General features: G+C 47.5%; 1 protein-coding gene across 1 annotated transcript; it reads right to left on the bottom strand.

The window, feature by feature from the left end:
* Positions 1–12,040: 12,040 nt before the first annotated feature.
* On the bottom strand, positions 12,041–14,406 carry LOC125553787 (ras-related protein RGP2). Its single transcript, XM_048717490.1, has 2 exons — positions 14,058–14,406; positions 12,041–12,851 (listed from the first exon to the last, which is right to left on the bottom strand). The coding sequence occupies exons 1-2, from the start codon at positions 14,220–14,222 to the stop codon at positions 12,363–12,365; spliced, it is 654 nt and encodes a 217-aa protein (XP_048573447.1). The 5' UTR covers positions 14,223–14,406; the 3' UTR covers positions 12,041–12,362.
* Positions 14,407–22,518: the final 8,112 nt, after the last annotated feature.

The raw sequence follows: 22,518 nt of genomic DNA, 5'->3' as shown, positions 1-22,518 counted from the left end.
AGATCCAGGGAGGCAGACAAGCCATGCCGCATTATGGAACTCCCAGGTGGTCTCTATTACGAGCGGTATACCTGTTTTAAATACAATTCTGCGGCCTGCCCCTGGTCAGGACATACTGAATAGTCCAATATCTTTTGCTTACCGCACTATTTGTATCGTTCGGCTTTGATAAATAGCCTCTCTATAAACAATGCTTAGCTTCTTGTCTATTTTTTGCATTATCTTCTTTTCACATTTATGTTTATTAAATGACATGATTGCACCCGTACACCATGGTACGGCAAACACGCCAGGGGCTTCAGTACCCCTCATAATGGTGTGAGAAGTCCGTACACTTTCACAAGTGCGGCACCCCGAACTTATAGCACTATATGCATCAGCTCCGAATCATGATTTGGGTCAATAGTTGGGTTTGCCCGGCTCCTATGTTTTGGTGCCTTATGTTCCGCTCTATCGGCTAAGGTAGCACTAGGAGAACCACTGCGATTATGCCCCGGTTCAGCTGGGTTAAGCACCTCAGTGGAGAAAGCTAAAACTGACTGTCATGATGAGGCGAGAGAGCGGTCGCTGTTCGAGAGGTTTTTCGAGTCCCTAAAGACTTATGCCGCTTCGAGCGAGGAGCTGGCTTTGTCCAGCCAAGGCGTGGATAGCGCCCCGAACTCGGTCTTCCGAACTAGGGGCTTCGCCGAAATTTAAAATTATAGAGTTCTATGGCTAAGTGAGAGTGTTCAAGCATTATAGTCCGATTGCCTGGTTCATTGTGCTGAGCGCCTCCCTCGAAGGACCCAACTATGGGAAAAAGAGCGCTCAGGTTTATCCCGAACACCCCAGCACTAGTGGCATGGGGGCAGAAGCCGACGACTGGCCATCTCTGAATTTTTTGATAAACGGCCGCACAGAAAGTAATATTTTAAATTCAATAAGCATTGCTTAGCGCATATGAACAAGTTTTCAGCGCACAGGATAAACACGAGCGAGTTCATTCAAAAATCACATCCTTGGTACATTCATCCGCCATAAGGCGGGCACCTGCAAGAACATCCTTGTAGTAGTTCTCGGGCTTGCGATGCTCCTTCCCCGGCGGCGGCCCATCCTTCACAAGCTTCTCACCGTCCAGCTTACCCCAGTGCACCTTTGCACGGGCAAGGGCCCGACGGGCACCTTCGATGCAGACGGAGCGCTTGATGACCTCGAGCCTCGGACAGGCCTCCACCAGCCGCCGCACCAGCCCGAAATAGCTCCCAGGCAGGGCCTCTCCGGGCCACAGCCGAACTATGAAGCCCTTCATGGCCTATTCGGCCGCCTTGTGGAGCTCGACCAGCTGTTTCAGCTGGTCGCTCAAAGGCACAGGGTGTCCGGCCTCAGAATATTGAGACCAGAACACCTTCTCCGTCGAGCTGCCCTCTTCAGCGCGGTAGAATGCAGCAGCGTCGGATACGCTGCGGGGAAGATCTGCGAATGCCCCTGGAGAGCTCCAGATTCGGGTAAGTAACAAGTAGTTTACTTTTATATTTCTGCTTTGCATGAAGAATGCCTTACCCGCTGCTATCTTCCTCATCTCCTCCAACTCTTGGAGGGCCTTTTGGGCTTCGGCCTTGGCAGACTTGGCAGTCTCAAGGGCCGTCGCGAGCTCGGATGCTTGCGCCTTTGACTCAAGCTCCAAACTCTCATGTTTTTTCATGAGAGCCTGAAGCTCTTGCTGCACCTCGCCGACCTGAGCCCGAAGTCTGTCTCGCTTGGTGCGCTCCGCGGCCGTTTTCTTTTCGGCCTCAGACAGCGCCTGCTTAAGGGTCGCCACCTCAGTCGTGGCCCCTACAATAAGTAGTACAATCCTGTTATTTTTTGCAATAACGCCTTTTTATAGGCACTTTTTCTGTAAGGTATTTCTTACCTTCTTTCTCCTCGAGCTGCCGCTTGGCAAGGCCGAGCTCTTTCTCGGTCCGATCAAGGTCCTGCTTCAGGACACCCACCTCCGCAGTCAGTGCGGCAGTGGATAGCAGCGAAGCCTGCATACGCATATTGACTCTTTTTTGTTAGACTCCTGCGATATTTAATAGATCCTCTATTCGGCTTTTCTTTCCGAACGCCAAACAGAGCATCAGGGGCTACTGTCTATGCGGTAATACTTTTTACATATTTTTACTTACCTCGAAGCCTGTTAGAAGGCTAGCGCAAGCTTCAGTCAGTCCGCTCTTGGCGGACTGAACCTTCTGGATCACCGTACTCATAATAGTACGGTGCCCCTCGTCGATGGAGGCGCCGTCAAGCACCTCCAGCAGATTGTCCAGCACCTCCGGTTGGACGGAGGCCGCCGGCTCAGAAGGCTTGATCCTCTTGGAAGGAGTTCGCCTACCGCGGTCCGGAACTATGGAAGATTCCGGCGCGGTGTCCGGCACAAAGCCGGACTTGGAGCCCTGGGGGGCCTTATCCCCTTCACTCCTGGAGTCCGGGAGGTTGCCTTGCGGCTCCTCCGGGACCACCTCCTCCTGCCCCGGAGCTTGTCGCGACGCCACTTCGGCGTCGTCTGCAGTGCGGGGGGAGACAGCGGGCGGAACTGAGTTCACGTCCGATGAGTCCAGGGAGCCGCCCGACGATTCGTTGAATTCGGCCCGGGGCGGGCTGCATAATTATGTTCGACATTAGGGAAAGCTGTGCAACAAAGGAACATCATGAGTTACTCTGATATCCGAACTTACGATTTCGCCTGACGCTTGGCCCTGTTTGGCCACTCCTCTCCGCCCTCTTCGGCGTCGGGGGAGTAGTCCGGCGGAGGGGTCTTCCTTTTCCTAGACCCCTCGGCCTCTCCCGTTGGGGCGGCCTTCCTCTTCTCTCCTCCCTCCGCTGGGGGGGAGAGTTTTCTTCTTCCTCCTCGTTTTCACGGGAAGAGGGCGTCTTGGACTCGTAGGATGACGAGTCCGACACCACCACGTTGCGGGCACTCTTTCGAGTCCCCGTGGTCTTCTTCTTCTTGGCCTTCTTCTCCGGCACCACATAAGGCGCCGGAACTAGCAACTTCACTAGTAGAGCTGTGGCTGGGTCTTCGGGCAGCGGAGCCGGACAGGTAATTGGTCCGGATATCGCCCGCCAAGCCTGTCAAAGGTAAGGGAGTTTAGATCCCGCATAGAGTCAAACTATGAAGAAAGCTTAACATCCTGTAAAAGGTGAAGATAGCTTACCTCGCTAGCGTGATGCTGCGAGCTGTATCCGCGGTCCTTGGAAGCGGATGCGGGAGCCTCGGCGCCCTTGAATAGCACCTTCCAGGCATCTTCGTACGTCGTGTCAAAGAGCCTGCTAAGGGTTTGGTGCTGCGCCGGGTCGAACTCCCACAGATTAAAATCCCGTTGTTGGCACGGGAGGATCCGGCGGACGAGCATAACCTGGATTACATTAACAAGCCGGATTGGCTTGTTCACCAGGGACTGGATGCATGTTTGCAATCCGGTCACCTCTTTTTCGTCACCCCACGACAGGCCCGTCTCTTTCCAGGACATAAGCCGCGTGGGGGGTCCGGATCGAAACTCGGGGGCTGCGGTCCATTTCGGATCGCGTGGCTCGGTGATGTAAAACCACCCGGATTGCCACCCCTTTAGGGTCTCCATAAAAGAGCCCTCGAACCATAGGACGTTGGCCATCTTGCCCGCCATGGCGCCTCCGCACTCCGCCTGGCTGCCGCGCACCACCTTGGGCTTGCCGTTGAAGGTCTTGAGCCAGAGGCCGAAATGAGGGCGGACGCGGAGGAAAGCCTCGCACACGACGATAAACGCCGAGATGTTGAGGATGAAGTTCGGGGCCAGATCGTGGAAATCCAGGCTGTAATAGAACATGAGCCCCCGGACAAATGGGTGGAGTGGAAAACCCAGTCCGCGGAGGAAGTGGGGGAGAAATACTACCCTCTCATGGGGCCTTGGGGTGGGGAGAAGCTGCCCCTTTTCGGGAAGCCGGTGCGCGATGTCCTTGGACAGGTATCCGGCCTTCCTTAGCTTCTTGACTTGGCCCTCCGTAGCGGAGGAGACCATCCACTTGCCTCCCGCTCCGGACATTGCTGGAGAAGGTTGAGGTGGGAAGTGCGGGCTTGGGCGCTGGAGCTCGAGTGCGCAGGAGATGGATAGGCAAAGGAGGAAGAAGGCGTAGGTAAAAAGGTGGATCCTTATCCCCTTATATGGGCGGATGCGGTTGTGCGTCCCCACTAGCCTAGTAAAACTCGCTTGCCTCCCAAGCACCGTGATAAACGGCGCGGTTGGGTTACCCACATCCGTATTGATGAGAATCCCATAAAGGGGGTACACGATCTCTGCTTTGACAAGACGTGCCAAGGAAACCGCCTCGCAAAACATGCTGAGGTGGAAAAGTAAAAATGATTCGAGTAAAGGACTTGGCCGTAGTGTGATGACACACTGCGGAATACGTCAGCAATTTTGATTTGTGTTAATATTATTCTCTCTATGGCGATATGTGGAAGCTTATTTTGTAGAGCCGGACATTACTCTTGGTGTTTACAATCTTCTATGAAGGACTTGGAGGAGGAACCCGCCTTGCAATGCCGAAGACAATTTACGCGCCGGACTCGTTGTCATTGAAGCCTGGTTCAGGGGCTACTGAGGGAGTCCTGGATTAGGGGGTGTTCGGGTAGCCGGACTATACCTTCAGCCGGACTCCTGGACTATGAAGATACAAGATTGAAGACTTCGTCCCATGTCCGGATGGGACTTTCCTTGGCGTGGAAGGCAAGCTTGGCGATGCGGATATTCAAGATCTCCTACTATTGTAACCGACTCTGTGTAACCCTAACCCTATCCGGTGTCTATATAAACCGGAGGGTTGTAGTCCGTAGGCAATCAACTCCATATACAACAATCATACCGTAGGCTAGCTTCTAGGGTTTAGCCTCCTTGATCTCGTGGTAGATCTACTCTTGTACTACCCATATCATCAATATTAATCAAGCAGGACGTAGGGTTTTACCTCCATCAAGAGGGCCCGAACCTGGGTAAAACATCGTGTTCCCTACCTCCTGTTACCATCCGGCCTAGATGCACAGTTCGGGACCCACTACCCGAGATCCGTCGGTTTTGACACCGACAAGAGGCCTACTGGAAGGGCAATACAGCTAGTAGAAGAGCTCTTGTGTACTCGGGCTATAGTAACAAAAACATCTCAAAGGCTACTAAAGGTATGGTGGTCAAAGTAACCAAAGCTGTGAGTGATCTCACTGTGAAAGAGAAAGGTGATGCATCATCTTTCCTGGTGACTGGAGGTCTAGTCCAGGGAGGCCACTCGCTCGGCCAGGAGGGCCGTGGGCAAGGACCTTCTCTGCCGGTACCCGTAGGAGCTGCCTCGGGTCAGGTGGACCTGGATCACGGGCCACTTGAGTGCACTAGCCTTGGCCAGGAGGGCCAAGGGCTAGCGGCCAGAAGGGCGCACACCAAGGGGGTGCTGCAGGTTGGCCAGGAGGGCCGTTTTCCTGTAGTGTCCCTACTAGGGGTGGAAACGGATCGGATGCGGATCGGATAGTGCTCTTGCCACTTCCATTTTCATATTTTCAAAACGAATACGAATCCGAATACGGATGTTATCGGATATGGATGTGGCTCGGATATTATTCGAATACGGATACATATCGGATATTATCTTGATTCGGAATGGATACGAATAATATCAACATATTGCTTAAGTAAATTAGTCGATAGCTATGTGACCTGAAATAATCAACTTGTGACATACAATAAGTTAATGATAAATAGGTTTATGAATAAATACTATTGTAATGCATAATAATTTATATGTTTAATCATATAAAGAGTAAAATTTGACCACTTATTTGGCTTTTATGTTGGATAATTGGAATGTTGGGTCTAGAATTTTGAAAATTACCTCCCATAATCTTATTCAGATACGGATATATCCACTTCCATATCCATATTTGTGTCAAAATCTCCTACCATATTTTAATTTTTATTTTTTTAATAAATTCGGATACGGATAATTTCCATTTCCATTTTGGTTCGGATGCGGATGTTTCGGAAACGAATAGGCATTTTCTCGAATATGAATATCGGATATTTCGGATTATCTGCTAACAATTTCCACCCCTAGTCCCTACACTCCATGCGGGGTGGTGATCATGGTCAGGTGGACCAGAATGCATCACCATACGCCCCTGCACCCCCTACTAGCGAAGGATAGGAGGGCCAAGCGCTGGTGGGGGGAGCGGCTACCACCACGGCTGCTGTACCTGACCAGGCGGGTTAGGACATGTTGCATCAGGGGAAGAGTACTTCCCCGATCAGGTCTGTTGCGGCTATGGCTGTGTACCAGCCTAACCCGGTCGGCCAGGAGGGTAGGGAGGCTCTGCAGTGGGGTGATCAACTCCTCTTTCGCCCGGGGGTGCTGGAGGCGTTGTCGGGGGCTGTCGCTGCAAAACTTGCTACAAAAAATACCACTGACACCCCTATTTACACTTTCAATGCTACAAAGAACTCCATGCAGGGAAAGACAAAAGGAAAGGGCAGAAAAGGAAATAAGGGAGGAGGAGTTGGGAGTTCAGAGGAAGCATGCAAGAACATTATAGGTAAAAAAGAAGCCTCTATGAAGCTCCAGCAACTGGTAGTGAGCTAGATTTCTCTTTTGAGAAAACCATGGATAGCTATGAGCATATTCTATTGGGGACATAAATGTATCTTCTAAGCATGTATGTACGGGTAGAGTGGAAGCTGTGAGAGATGGAAATGGGGTGGTTACTCACGTATCAAAAGAAGTTGAGGAAAAAGAAGAGGCTCCGGGGCAGCAGAGAAGGGAGTCGGTTGGAGATGATGGCGCATCGGCGGCCTCCGAAGAGGAGGTACGCAGGGCCAAATGAGAATCATCGGATGGAACTTCCGTGGGATGCTCTCTCCCACGGCGGTTCGCGAGCTCTTGGATCTACAGGAGCGTACCAAAGCAGAGTTAATTTTCCTTTCAGAATCTCACTTAAATAAATGTAAAGCTGATGAGCTTCGTCGAGTTTTAAATTTCAATTCAATGTTTATAGTTGAGAGCGATGGCTGGGCGGGTGGCATTGTCTTGTTTTATTAGAATATGAATAAAGTTGAGTTGAACTATGTGTCAAATAATTTTACCGATGTTCTTTTTATGAATGGGAATACTGTACAGTGGCGTTTAACGAGTTTTTATGGGCACCCCAACTGGAGTGATCGTGCTTTGTCATGGGATGATATTTGTAACTTGTATAAGAAAGGCGATCACCCATGGGTAGTTTTAGGAGATTTTAATGAAATTTTGCTCTCATCAGAGAAAGAGGGAGGGAATGCGAGACCAAATATGATGATGAGAGATTTTCGAAATTGTTTGGGAGATTCTGGACTAGCAGATATGGGATGTATGGGTGACTTATTTACATGGAGAAGGGGCGAAATCAGGGAAAGACTGGATCGAGCGGTCTGTAATGTGGATTGGGTAAATAAATTCCCTCGAGCGGCGGTTATAAACGAAGAACATGTACACTCAGACCATCACCCTATTATTTTAGACACGGAATATTTTGACGATAATATTTTTGACCGCTCAAAAATTCGAAGGAAACATTTTGAAGCTCGACGGCTGAAAGAAGAGACGGTTACGAAAGTTGTACGATCATACAAGAGTGGTACATGCAGATTTGCACACTTGGGATCGTGATATCCTCAAGGGTCCAAAAAGAATCAATAAACTAAAAAAAGATTTAGAAAAATTATGAAGAGGGCATGTGAATGCTAACTCTCTTGCACGTCAAAAGGAGACTATTGTGTTGATTGAAAATTTATTGGAACAAGAGGAGATACACTGGCTACAGCGGGGTCGAGCAAACTGGTTATTGCATGGTGACTGCAATACTTTTTTCATAACGCCGCAACAGCTAGAAAGAAGAGAAATCAGATAAAAAAATTGCTTGACGATAATGGGGTTTGGGTAAAAGACATGGAGATGAAGAATCATATTCTGGGATATTTTTCTAACCTATTTACTTCTTAATCAACCGAACCATGAGGTCCTCTCCCTTGTAAAAAGGAAAGTAACAAATGAGATGAATAGGGCTCTCCTTGCCCCCTACACGGCCGAAGAGGTTAGGAAGGCACTCTTTGACATTGGTGATTTAAAGGCACCGGGGCCAGATGGCCTTCACGCCATTTTTTACAAGAGATTTTGGGCTATGTTAGGGGATGATTTGACTGAAGAGGTTCTCAAAGCGGTGAATACCTGTACTATACCTGATGGTTGGAATGATACTATAATAGTAATGATCCCAAAAGTTAACTCCCTAGAAAAGGTAACTCAATTTAGACCAATCAATTTATGCAATGTGGTGTATAAGGTCATTTCAAAGATGATTGATGCTCGTCTGAAGACAATCCTCCCAGATATTATTAGCCCTACCCAAAGTGCCTTTGTGCCTGGAAGAATGATTACAGATAACATCTTAGTGGCTTATGATGTTTCCATAAAATAAAAAATAAAAGGACCGGTAAAGAGGGCATGTGTGCAATCAAACTGGACATGCACAAAGCATATGACCGAGTGGAGTGGCCTTTTTTAAAGCAAATCATGTTGCGACTAGGTTTTCAGCAGGATTGGGTGAATTTAATTATGCAATGTGTGTCCTGGGTGGAATATCGGGTTCGTTTTAACATGGAAGAAACAGAGGGCTTCAAACCATCTAGAGGACTGAGGCAGGGGGACCCTCTCTCCCCATATCCTATTTTTGTTATGTACGGAAGGCCTGACTGCACTCTTAGCTAATGCAGAGGAGAATGGAAGTATTTCCAGAATTAAAGTTAGCAGAGATCCCCCCATCTATTTCAAATCTCCTCTTCGCGGATGATTCACTTATCCTGATGCAAGCTAATTCGATGAACGTGGAGGCGCTGAAATCAGTTTTGGATACTACTGTGCTGCTTCGGGGCAAATGGTGAGTGTTGAAAAATCTAGTATATTTTTTAGTCCCAACATGAAAGTGGAAGATAAGGCGCATATATGTACTATTCTGAACATTATGACTGAAGCTCTCAATGACAAATATTTGGGTCTGCCTTCAAATGTGGGTATGGACAAAAGTGATTTTTTCCAATTCTTAATAGATCGAATTGTCATGAAAATCAGTGGGTGGAAGGAAAATCTGCTATCAGCATGAGGGAATGAAGTCCTTCTCAAATCGGTTGTACAAGCTATCCCAACTTATGCAATGTCTGTCTTTAAAATTCCTAAAAAAATATGTGAAGGAATCATTGACGCGATGGCGCACTTTTAGTGGGGTGATGAAGACAATCAGAAGAGAATGCATTGGATGGCATGGTGGAAGATGTGTGTACCAAAAGACCAAGGATGAATGGGTTTTCGAGACATGCATTGTTTCAATCTGGCCTTGTTAGCCAAACAAGCGTGGCGCCTGCTTGATAATCCTGATTCCCTATATGCCACCATTTTGAGAGCTAAATATTTTCCGGATGGAGATTTAATGAATGCGAGTCTGAAAAAAGGATCTTCTTTCACTTAGCAAAGCATTATGGCCGGAGTGGATTCTCTAAAAAAAGGTTATATTTGGAGAGTTGGTAATGGACAGAATATTGATATTTGGAGAGATGCATGGATCCCGAATGGGGCCAATAGGAAAATTATCACTCCTAGAAGAGGGCAGCTTCTAACAAAAGTTGCTGATCTTATAGATCCAATCAATAATTGTTGGGATGAAGATTTGGTAAGACAAACATTGTGGCCAATTGATGTCCAGAGGGTGTTTACGACCCCCCCCCCTCCCCGCGTATAACATGTCAGATTTCATAGCTTGGAGTTTTACAAAGAATGGACTGTTCATGGTTCATTCTGCTTATCTGGAGGAATGGAAAACGCAACATGGGAGGAAATTGCAACAATCAGATGGCATGGGAGGAACAAGTGTCAATACTATTTGGAGCAAGATTTGGAAATTATCTTGTCCAGCAAAAGTGAAGATCTTTATTTGGCGTACCTTACATGGAACCCTCCCACGTCGTGTTACACTTACTAATAGACATATGAAAGTTTCGCCCACCTGCCCATCATGTTCACGGGCATGAAGATACAAAACAATTATTATTTTTGTGTCAAAAGGCAAAAGAGGTATGGGAGAAACTGGGATTGCACGAAGCCATTAAAAAAGCTTGCACGGTCGATCATGCGGGAGAGGCAGTACTCAAATTTCTACTTCTTATGCCAGGACACGAGCTATTTACAGTGGGCATACAGAATGTTCACGAACTGATCCCTATAACAGCCTGGTATTTATGGTGGGAAAGACGTTCGCTAGTCCATCATGGGAAGACCCAAGATGCATACCAAATTTTGATGGGAGTCCGAGCTATAACAACAAACTATGTTATTGCCCAATCCTCCAAGGCAACAAATAGAATAGAGGGATGGACGAGACCCCCTCTAGGTTTTGTGAAATTAAATGTCGATGCTTCTTTCGATCAAGACATGCTTAGAGGCACAGCGGGAGCTATACTTAGAGGTGATAAAGGAAGATTTATTGTTGGAGGGAATTGGAAGATGGATTGGTGTGCAGATGTCTTAACAGCGGAAGCCATGGCACTACATTTTGTCTTATTACTTGCACAAAAGGCGGGAAGCAACCGACTTGTTGTTAACTCCGACAATATGGAAGTAATTGACACGATAAAGAATGGAGGACATATAGTGGGAGCGGCGGCAACTGTGTTTGATGATTGTTATTTTATGGTTTGTGATTTTCCGTTAGTTAGATTTGAACATTGTAATAGGAAGGCAAATAAACTAGCTCATGAAATTGCTAGAGTAACTAAATTTTCTGAGACAAGGGATTGGTTTGAGGAACCTTTGAACGATATTGTAAATTTTCTTATAGACGATGTAACCATTATTACTAATAAATAAAGAGGATGTTTTACTTTCAAAAAAAACATGATAAGTATTGCAGTTAGAACCAAGATTGGGAAAACTTGTATAAGAATAAGTAGCACTCGTCAGAGTAAATACCACTTGTATAACTTCATGTTCCCAAAGAAATCAACTAAAGAATATTCAATAAGATCTCAATAAGATTTTTCTCCGCTTATAGGTTTCCTCTCCCTTGAATCATTATTGGGGGCAAGTTAAGAGGTAAGAGAAAACCAGAAAAGCTAAAGCAAGAATGAGTGCTTCTCCCCTAAATCTTGAAACATATGGCTCCCCCCTTAAATTCCTCTTTACAAAAAAAATATGCCTTAGGCGTTTACACCAATTGAGGATATAACATTCCTCTCCAATAGATAATCAAGCCCCCATCTCCTTAGGATTTGGAAAGAACAACCCTTACTACTCTTTTCCTCTTGTCGACCTTGTATTCTTGTGGATCTCATATGTTATTCCAGTGGATGTGTGATTGAACTTATCTTGGAGTGTTCCCCTTGGTGATTTGTGTGTTCACCTTGAATCCCCTCCAAGTTATGAAAGATGAGGCCACCTAGGGTTCTACTGTACATCAACCTGCCTTTTAACTTTTAGGCACTCTCTTGTCACAAAAAACGCCGGAAGTTTGGTGACATTCATCTATCGAGCTTTGATCTGACCCTTGCATCTTCATCGATATCACCATCCATTTGCAACATTGCAACCAAATATCTTTGGTGTCCTTCTAAGATACCGCTTGTCGGCTGCCTTCTACTCCCTCCGTTCTAAAATACTTGACTTTCATTTGTCCAAAAATAAATGTACCTATATACTAAAACATGTCTAGATACATCTATATTTTGACAAATGAAAGGCATGTATTGTGGAACGGAGGGAGTAATACTGAAACCACGCCTCATATTACTAATTCAAATCATACCACAATATTCAGAAATTTCCAACGAAGGTTGTATAATGCGCCAACAACTCATAGGACCACCAGTACGTAATACTTTACTTCTCCAAAGACAGAAGTAGCATAACTAGTTAGCAAACAAAAAGAAAGCAAATAAAAAATATAAACCAAGAAGGGTTTAACGAAACTTGTTTTGGGTCCTATAAAGTATGATGTATAATCCGACATATATTGTAGTACTCCATCCGTAAAGAAATATAAGAGTGTTAGATCATTAAAGTAGTGATATAAGCGCTCTTATATTGTTTACAGAGGTAGTATAATGTAACTTTCATAGCGGAAAATGGAACAGAATCCTAATACACACATCTAACTTCCAGAAATGCTGAACAAACTGCCCCTACGGCAGTGTACTCCAGGATGTTTGCGCAACAGAGAAACAAAAGGAGTAGAAATGCCTTCGCACCAGTTCAACTAAGCTGCTCTGCTGCTGATTCCCGCTCCCGATTCTCTACGGTATGATGTCTACATTTCAAGTATTGCAGCATGCCTTCTTTGAGTTCCCGGTAGTACTGTCAATGCTGATGGTTTTACCCTGGGAAGGCAATGGAACAGCTGCTGCTGCTGCTTCTTTGGCGGCCAGTGCTTTCTTGTTGACAATACCATAGACCTCTGTGATGATAGTCTGAAAGGCTTCTACCACATTTACAGCCTCCATAGCTGATGTCTCAAGGAAAAACAGGCCCTCCTTTTCAGCCAGTGCCTTGCCTTGATCTTCAGAGACAGCTCTTAGATGTGTCAGGTCAGACTTGTTACCGACCATCATGATGACAATGCTGGAGTCAGCATGATCACGGAGCTCACGCAGCCACCTATTAACATTGTCAAAGCTCTGCTTCTTTGTGATGTCATATACAAGGAGAGCCCCTACAGCGCCCCGGTAATATGCGCTTGTAATTGCACGGTACCTCTCCTGACCAGCTGTGTCCCAGATCTGAGCCTTTATTGTTTTTCCCTCCATCTGTTAACAACACCATTCACAATCAGACGTCAAAAAGTAGCTGGACCAGTGAGTCCATGGCTTCCAACACAAACTATCTTCTGAAGTAGAAGAAAGATAATAGATTGAGAGTAACTGATGAGCTAAATCCACAGGAAAAGTGGCACTGCTGTTGCACTAAAAAGGAGGCTGTTAAATGCCACAATTATAACAATAATTGTACTTCCTCCAATTTTATATACAAGGTCACAAACTCATATTACATGTACCAAGGTAAAATTTAATATGTGCTTTGCAAGTCAACCTTTCTTTTTGTTTACTGGGATAATTAATACGCCACATGCATGCAAAGAAGGAATAGTTGTGTGTTATTATGACTGCATGAGTGCAAGTATTAAATAAGTTACTAATACAAGGAAATATCATTAATTTTGGCCTGATTACTATTGGTGGCCTTGTATAGATGCAAAATGTACATTCCAAAGTGGCCTTGTATACTAAATGGAGGGATGGCAACAACAACAACAACAACAACAACAACAACTTGAATGATTTGAAGATTGCTCACGACACCTGCAGCGTGGTGAGAATAACAACAATGATAATGGCAATGCATAAGGAAGACAATAGAGATGACAGGTTTTGTTTCACCTAACCCTGGAAGACAGAACAGACAGGTTTGTTTCACCTAACCCTGGAAGACTGAACAGACAGGATGCCACATTAAGAAAAAAGTGGCTGCAGCTCGCAATCAACCTAACAATCAGTCCATCAACATCCTAATGATGTGATCCAAGGGGAACCAGGCGAATCTAGCATCCAAAAAAGAACTCTTAAACGTAATGGAGGTTAGAACAACGTCTAACAACTAGTCTGATGAATAAGGGAAGACGAATGACAACTACAGTAATTCAATGCGTTTGCTATTTGTGAAGCAGAGTTTGTTCCTAATGATCCACCTAAGAAGATTTGATAGAACATGCTGAAGTCTCAAACGAGCCAGCCATCCTTCCGTCCGAGAACCAAAAACTCGTGAGAAACGAGCAAGTTTGATGGTGGCAACAAACGCCGTCACCGAGATAACTTTCCCCATTCGCCACAACAGGATCAAGAGGACCATGATCCGGTGTGTCATCATCGGTCCGAGGCCATACAAAAAACGCACGCACGCGTGTCGAACATCTTCCGGTTAGATATAGCAGAAATGCGAGGGGAGAGAATGCGGACCTGCAAGGACTTGGTGGCGAACTCCACGCCGATGGTGGACTTGGAGTCGAGGGAGAAGTGGTTGCGGGTGAATCGGGAGAGTATGTTGGACTTGCCGACGCCGCTATCCCCGATGAGCACCATCTTGAACAGGTAGGAGTACTCGTGATCCACCCGTCCGCTCATCTCTTCTCCCCACCTTCTACTCTGAGACCAAAAAATAAATTTCTTCTTCCCAAATGAAAATCAAGCGAGCGTGGATCCCCTTCTTGGTTGGGAGGAGAGAAAGACGAAGGAGATTTTAGAGGGTGGCGAATGAGGAGAAAAGTAGGGAGGAGTGGTGGCCTGACCGGGGTGGCTGGCCTGGTGGGTGGGAGAGCACTCCCTCAACTAACCCAACGAAAACCTATCTATGATTGAAGGGACCGTGGTATCCCAGTCTATCGGATTTCAAAGTCTTGATGCTTGCATTATTTTTAGATTTATTTCAGAATTTTTGACGATGCGCTTTCAGTGAGAGGAGACATTCCCGCCGACAACGAGGCACATGTGTGTGTGCCTGTACTGATGTTCAAAAAAAAGTCGAGGGTTGATATACGGTCGTGGTTTTGACACATGTAGATGTATCAGTTTCCATCACACACTCGACCCCCGTGTCGCCCTCCTCTAGAAACCCCAGATCCACCGTCGTCCCACCTCCTTCTCCCCTCCCCCTCCCCCCTCGCCGTCACCTGAGGGGCTCACCGGCCAAGCCTGGCCGGCTCCAAGGATGGCATCGGCGGAGCGTTCTCCTGGCCTGCGGCCGCTCCCGGAGGCATAGCCTCGGTCGTCGGCTTGCGTCGGGTCTTGGGGTGGTTACAGCTGAGAGCGGCGTTGGAGGTGGGCCGTTGGGGCTAGCGGCTGCAGCGTCCGTGCGCGCGCGATGGAAGTTATTGGCAGGAGAGTACTCATATTCATTAACTTATGAGCAAGAATTGCTCTATCAATCACCATCTACATTAGATATATCTTCTGAAACTTTTTTCAAATCCAAAAGTTCAGTATCATCCTACAGATTAGTGAATTAGGAGGGGGCTCTTTTGTGTAGAAAAATAAAAAGCAGGGCAATCTTTCAAACTTGCATCCGAAATATGAAATATTTATACACAGAGGGAGAGAGATCTCGCCCGTTCTGTACCGATGGCGAGCTAAGGTGACTCCAACGAGGGCTCCTCGTCAGGCCAGTTGTGTGGTGCGAGTCAGGGGGGCTTTGCCTAGCCTCGGGCGAGGAGGCAACGACGACTGCGAGCAGGCGGGCGAGCCAGATCTAGTCGTGTCCCGGCTGCGTTGGGTGCTTGGGTTGCCTTTGGTGTGGCTTGAGGTGCCAATGCACAATGTGCTGGAGTTGAGCGATGTGTGATGGTGTGTGGTCTGCTGGTGGTGGTGCGGTGTTAGGTGCAGATTGGCCGGACAAAAGTCTTGCTTGACGCAGGCATAGTTTCAAATAGCTAAGGTAGCATCCGCTATTGCATCCAATAGTGCTAGTGCAATAGCGTCCACTATTTCTCAAATTAAAGGTCATTACTTTTTGTTAATGCTCTAGAAATATAAACAATAATCTAGTGTTTTTACAAATCCGCTAGGTGGACATAGGGTCCGCAATATCGTCCGCTATTCGCATTCCGCTACAGGGACCCCAACCCACTACCAGCCCGCTATCCTCTATTTAAAACCATGAGGTGATGGCAACATTTGTGGATGTTGTTTTCCTTGAAGGCATCATCGAGGAGATTTGTCACCCTTTTGCCATTTGGGATCCATTTTCTGGGTGAAAGCCTAGATCTGCCTCGTCGGATTGGTAATGGGGCGGCCTTGGCAGCCTTACTTCGTTGGAAGCATTGTTTTGGAGAGGTTCTTGGTTGATGCACCTGGTTGGTGGTGGAATCTGCATTGTTGCGTCTGTTCATGGCTTGTCGTTGCACGAAGGTGGTGGGCAGCAGAAGCATGATGACATGCGGGGAGCTTCGGACAAGTCGTGTTTGTCCTCCTCTCAGGGTCGGAGCAGCACATGTCCGCCTCTCTTCAGAAATGTCTAATCTCTCCAATGTCGATGAGGTTTACAAACACGCTTGTGGCGGACATGCTCGATGAAGGTGCTCTACTATTTTGTTGTAGCGAAGTCGAAGTCACCGGGTCGTGTGTGTGATGGGTGATGTACGGTGACACTGTAATGGGGCTACGGTGTGCTCTAGTCTATCTGAAGGAAATATGCCCTAGAGGCAATAATAAAGTTGTTATTTTATATTTCCTTGCATCATGATAAATGTTTATTATTCATGCTAGAATTGTATTAACCAGAAACTTGATACATGTGTGGATACATAGACAAAAACACCGTGTCCCTAGTAAGCCTCTACTAGACTAGCTCGTTAATCAAAGATGGTCATGTTTCCTAACCATAGACATGTATTGTCATTTGATGAACGGGATCACATCATTAGGAGAATGATGTGATGGACAAGACCCATACATTAGCTTAGCATATTGATCGTTCAGTTTTATTGCTATTGCTTTCTTCATATCATATACATATTCCTTTGACTATGAGATTATGCAACTCCCGGATACCGGAGGAATACCTTGTGTTCTATCAAACATCACAACGTAACTGGGTGATTATAAAGATGCTCTACAGGTATCTCCGAAGATGTTTGTTGGGTTGGCATAGATCGAGATTAGGATTTGTCACTCTGAGTATCGGAGAGGTATCTCTGGGCCCTCGATAATACACATCATGATAAGCCTTGCAAGCAATGTGACTAATGAGTTAATGAGTTAGTTACGGGATGATGTATTACGGAACGAGTAAAGAGACTTGCCGGTAACGAGATTGAACTAGGTATAAAGATACCAACGATCGAATCTTGGGCAAGTAACATATTGATGACAAAGGGAATAACATATGTTGTCATTACGGTACGACCGATAAAGATCTTTGTACAATACTAGCACAAATGCCTGTGCGTTGCAATGGGAGACATTGTTACCTGTCTCAGAAAATAAAATGCCTCTGGCTTATTTCCGTCTGTCCTCGTCTCCTTGTCCCAGTCTGTTATCAACATCTCCTCAGCCCCATTGTCTTCCTTCCCGCCTCTAGTAGATGACCATGTATACATGAGGCAGAAAGCTTCTTCGCATTCGGCTGGGCAACCCACCTCGTAAGGTAGGCCACCAGAGCCCTCCGGAGCTGGGTGGTCCATAGTGGGCCCTGCTCGCCTATCTGACTGGTGGCGCGCTTCGCGCTGCCGCTCGATAGTGGTTCGAGCGTCTTCATGGGCTTGCTCCCAAAGAACTTGGCGTTGATCACAGTGGGTCCGTGGGTTGGATGACGCTACGGAAATGTTATCACAAGCGTCGTCCTGACGAAGCGGTACCCGTGGTAACTGGCGTGGAGGAGGAGAATGCACCGTGGCCGCAGCGCCTCCGGTCCTTCCACCACTGGCGTGCGGTGGCTCGATAGAGTGTCGGCCTGAGGGCCCCGTTGCTCGCAGCTCGTCTTTGTTGGCGATGCCGACGAGGCTCTAGATGGTGTCTCTCCACTCGTCAAGCTTTTTCGTAGCAGGAGGGAGTAGATGTCGGGGGAAACGACACCTATGGGATCACTAGGATCCCTTTTGCTACGGTTGGCGAATGCAAGGTTGTGCAAAGAGCGGGTCTAGAAGCCAGCACGAGGATCATTTACCCAGGTTCGGGCCATGAGGATGCGTAATACCCTAGTCCTGCTTTGGTGTATATTTGAGTGTTCTTGAGTTCTTGAACTAGCTACGATGCATGTGTCGTCCAAAAGATCCGAATCCCTCTTCAGTACGCCTCGAGCCTCCTTTTATAGTCAAAAGGGGCTGTCACAGTGGCACACAGGAGGTGGAAAGGTATATAGTGTACAAGCTTATCACCTGTCATTACACGACAAAGTGCATTAAATGCGCTACTTAGGTGTCCACTTGGTTTATCGGGGGTGGTAACGAGGCCCGTCCCATCCGTCGCCACTCCGCCTTGCTCTGACACGCGTCCAGGCCAACGAGGCATGCAGCACCACGAAGGTTGGCAAGCTGCTGAGTTAGCATGGTGGTAGGGTCTTCACTAAGATCTGTATGCCACCATGTAGGTGTTTGGCTAGTTGGATTAGTACCCACGTACGGCCACGTGGGCACTTGCTTCCGTTGGTGGGTTGGCCGCTGAGCTGGGGTGGCAATGGGGCGGCAAGGTCTTGCCGCGTTCTCGCGTATATTCCCGGTAAGGGTCTTGCTGGGGTCTTGTGAGCACCCTCGGCAAGAGTCTTGCCGGGGCCTTGCGAGCATGTTCGGCAAGGAGCCTTGCCGTGGCCTCCTCGGCAAGGAGTCTTGTCTTGTCTTCTGGTCCTCATCTAGGATTTGTAGGCTCTCTGTCTTTACGAAGATCTGCATGCCACCATGCAGGCACTTCCCGAGCCTTGGTTTCAATGCTGTCGATGGTGTTGGAACTCTCAGGCTCAAGGGTGGCTGCGATGTTGGTGTTGGGTGAGCTGCCCCGGCAAGGCTCTTGCCAGGGCTGTGTAGGCCGCCCCGGCAAGGGTCTTGCCAAGAGGAAGCCTGTCTGATCGTTCCGTCTTTTGCGCCCTTGGTTGGAGCGCTGCTCCAGTAGCCTTGCACTTTTGCTTCCCTCCTCTGCCCTGCTAAGTGTGGTCACGGGTGCGGCTCTGACTGCACGTGCACAGGTACAGGGGCACAAAAGAGAGCCCCTACTTTTGTGCACCGACAGTAGGCAACCCAACATGATATGTCCGAAATGACCCTGGGTCACTAAGGAACCGACACATGTACAATGGTCGGATTTCAAACACACGCGACAGCTTAGCTTGGGATACAAGCAAAGATGACTCATCCAACTCTGGATAAGATTTGCTCTCATTGTCTTCACTCGAAGATGTAGGATTTTGGTTGATCATCACATCACTCATCTGACTTTGTTCACTTGGACCCCACTTAACAGTTCGGTGGTTCCTATGACTCAATAAAGAAGGAAAGGAAACTACGAAAGAAACTATGTCTTCGCACTCCATAGTCTTCAAGTGAATCTCTTCACACGTCATTATCTTCAACGTGAATGTCTTCACAAACCACAGTTGTCTTCAATGTCTTCATACATTTTTAGGGGTCATCTCTGGTAGGAAGACCGAATCAATGAGGGACTTCTACATGTGTTATCCTGCAATTCTCACAAACACATTAGTCCCTCAACCATGTTTGCCATCAATACTCCAAAACCAACTAGGGGTGGCACTAGATGCACTTACAGAAACTGTTGCAAACGAGGTGATCACCATGTGTCCTGGGAATAATGCTAGTACGTCTTGTTTTGCATGTTCATCGAATGCCACTGATACAAGAATTCGAACTAATCGAACTAAATTCATTCATACACGGCCGGATTTCATATATACATGCCGGATTTCATTACATTTCATACATTCTTCAACTAAAAAGGGGTGCGCTAGAGGTATAATTAATTAACCTAATCTATTATCTCCGGTGCCCATTTCCCGTGTCTGGCTGAGCCGAACAGAAGCTTCTTCTCCAGCCCAGCTCTCCGACTCCACATCGCCTCCAAGAAGCTAATCGGTTGTCAATGTTTAACCCTCCAAGCTTGGCTTCAACCGGAGGGTAGAAGCGGTGGCATTACTTGGACCCGAGCGGCGGCGACTTATCATGTTCTACTCCTCCTCGTTTTCTGTGTGGCATGACCTCGTTGGCAGCGAGGCGGGGCCTCGACGGAGCTGGCGATGTCCTCTATCTTGTTGCTGGAGGGGTGACGCCTCGATGGAGCGGGGGAAATCCTCCCCTCGTTGCCGGCAGGACGGGGCCTTGGTGGAGCCAGCTGTAAGTGCATCTAGTGCCACCCCTAGTTGGTTTTTGATATTGACGACAAACTTTGTTGAGGAACTAATGTGTTTGTGAGAATTACAGGATAACACAAGTAGTAGTCCCTCATTAATTCAATTTACCTACCAGAGATGACCCCTAAAAATGTATGAAGACATTGAAGACAATGGTGGTTCATGAAGATATTCACTCGAAGATAATGACCTCTGAAGACATTCACTTGAAGACTATGGAGTGCAAAGACATAACTGTTTCGTTGTTTCCTTTTCTTCTTTATTGAGTCATTGGAACCACCGTACTGTTAACTAGAGTCCAAGTGAACAAAGTCAGAGTGACTGATGTGATGCTCAACTAAAATCCTATGTCTTTGAGCGAAGATAATGAGAGCAAATCTTATCCAGAGTTGGATGAGTCAGCTTTGCTTGTAGCCCAAGCCAAGCTGTCGTGTGTGTTTGAAATCCGACCGTTGGACACATGTCGGTTCCTTAGTGACCCAGGGTCATTTCGGACATATCATGTCGGGTTGCCTCCAGGCTATAAATAGCCCACCCCCTACACCATTAATTGGTGGCTGCTCAGAGTTAGTGCATGACTTTTGTCGTTTGAGAGCAACCCACCTCCGAAGCCTTTGAGAGAGTGATGCGGAGCATCCCAAGGCCATCCCCATGGACCTACCATCGTCTCACCAAGTGCCTACTGGACCCATGACACGAGCACGTGCAAGAGCTCTTGAAACCGAGGTGACATCTCTCCTCTCACATTTCCACTTCGATACACATGAGACATGGCTACTACCTCAAACGGAGACATTGTGCATACTCAGGTATCAAGGAGTTGGCCATGAAGAAGCTAAGGACCAAGGAGGATCAGAAGAGGAAGATGGCCGTGAAGACGGAGAAGAGGGAGAGCTAGAGAAGAAGTCCCAGCCACCGGACGACCGGTCGGGACCGGACGTCCGGCGCCTGAAGCCCCAACCGAGCTACAGCGAGCGGACGTCCGGCCCGGACCGGACGTCCGGTGCCCCTGCACCCGAGACAAACAAGCGGACGACCGGCGCTACCGGACGTCCGACGACCGGACGACCAGCCTCTTCCGGAAATTTGCTACACCAGCATCCGAGCCAGAACGAGCGGACGCCCGGCGCTTATCGGATGTCCGGCCGCCCATGAGCCACCGGACGACCGGTCCCCAGCGGACGTCTGGTACCTGTCTGTGCACAGGATTCGGGCCCGAGGCCCATGTACCCCCTCACTTCCTCCCCATTTGCACTAAGACTATAAATAGACCTCCTATTCATCTTAGCTAGGGTTAGCATTGGTTTAGCTCATATTTAGAGATAGAGCATTGCTCATCCACATTGGATCTACTCCACGAGAGAGACCGCGGCCCCTCTTCAGAGAAGATCCCTTTGGATTCAAGACCCCTCTAAGGGAAAATCCCCTCGTGGATTCAAGACCTCCTCACGGAGAAGACCGACTACCTTTTGTATCGTCCGTAGTTGACCGTGTACCGCGTGATATCTTATGTACTCGAGGATCTAGCACATGTGTGTGTGACTATTTCTTGTTGGTTTAGTGTTTCTCTCGTGTTTGCCCCGTGTTTTCCCTCGTTTCCCTCCTCGTGTTCTTCGTGTTCTTCGTGGGATTCGCTCCTTTTGTGAAAGATCGTCCGATTAGGGTTCTACCCTACATCATCTTGGTATCAAGAGCCACATTGATCACGATTTCGGAGCCTTCTCGTTGTGTTGCTAGCCTAGTTTTTGTTGATTTTGTCCCTATTTCGAAAATTCCCCACAAAAATAGCCCCAATTTTTTTTGTGATTTGTTGGTATGTTGAAATTTTGTTGGATTTGATCCATGGATTTGCTTTGTTTTGAGTGGATCTAGCTTTTCCACCCTTTCCCCACCTTTTCCATCCACAAATCCGCCCGGATTCAAAGAATTTCGACCTCTCCATCACGAACACCGCCAGTTCATCCTATGCCCGCGAATCGCCCAGGCACCGGACATCCGCTCGCCACCGGACGTCCGATGACCGGACGACCGCTCACCACCGGACGTCCGGAGTTCCCTAACGAAACTGAATTTTCTTCAGTTTTGGTCACCACCATCGCCCCACATTTCCGCATACGCACTACCACCACCTATACACCATCAGCACTTCTGAATACCACCACCATTTCTTACCCGTTTCGCACTCCGACGCGTGTTGCCATTTTGATATTTGAGAATTTGAGTTGTGGTACCGTATCCTACTTGTGTTTTGGCTATTTAGGTATGGTTCGACATCAACATCACCGCCGCTCATCTTCGCCATAGACACGTCATCAACAACGACCACATCGACTACATCTTGGTATTCGTGCCACCATTTTGACACCATACCGTAAGTGAGAATGGTAACCTCGTCTTGGTATCGTGATATATTATTCTTGCCATTACATTGATAGCTTTCATAGCCTTACTCCTTTGCGTTGCTTACCCATCGACACTAGCCTTTGAGTATTGCCAGCAACGAGACTTCTGCACATTAGTGATCATACTTCCCATAGAATACATACATCATTGTTGCATATCTTGGTATCA

Source organism: Triticum urartu, chromosome 1 (assembly GCF_003073215.2).
Source record: "Triticum urartu cultivar G1812 chromosome 1, Tu2.1, whole genome shotgun sequence".
NCBI lineage: Eukaryota > Viridiplantae > Streptophyta > Magnoliopsida > Poales > Poaceae > Triticum > Triticum urartu.
This window is presented reverse-complemented; position numbering and strand designations above follow the sequence as displayed.

Excerpts from the sequence above, each read along its gene's own strand:
- LOC125553787 (XM_048717490.1), bottom strand. The coding sequence starts at position 14,222 with ATGAGCGGACGGGTGGATCACGAGTACTCCTACCTGTTCAAGATGGTG. Across the intron at positions 12,852-14,057 it reads TCGCCACCAAGTCCTTGCAG|ATGGAGGGAAAAACAATAAA; the intron begins GTCCGCATTCTC and ends TGTTGTTAACAG.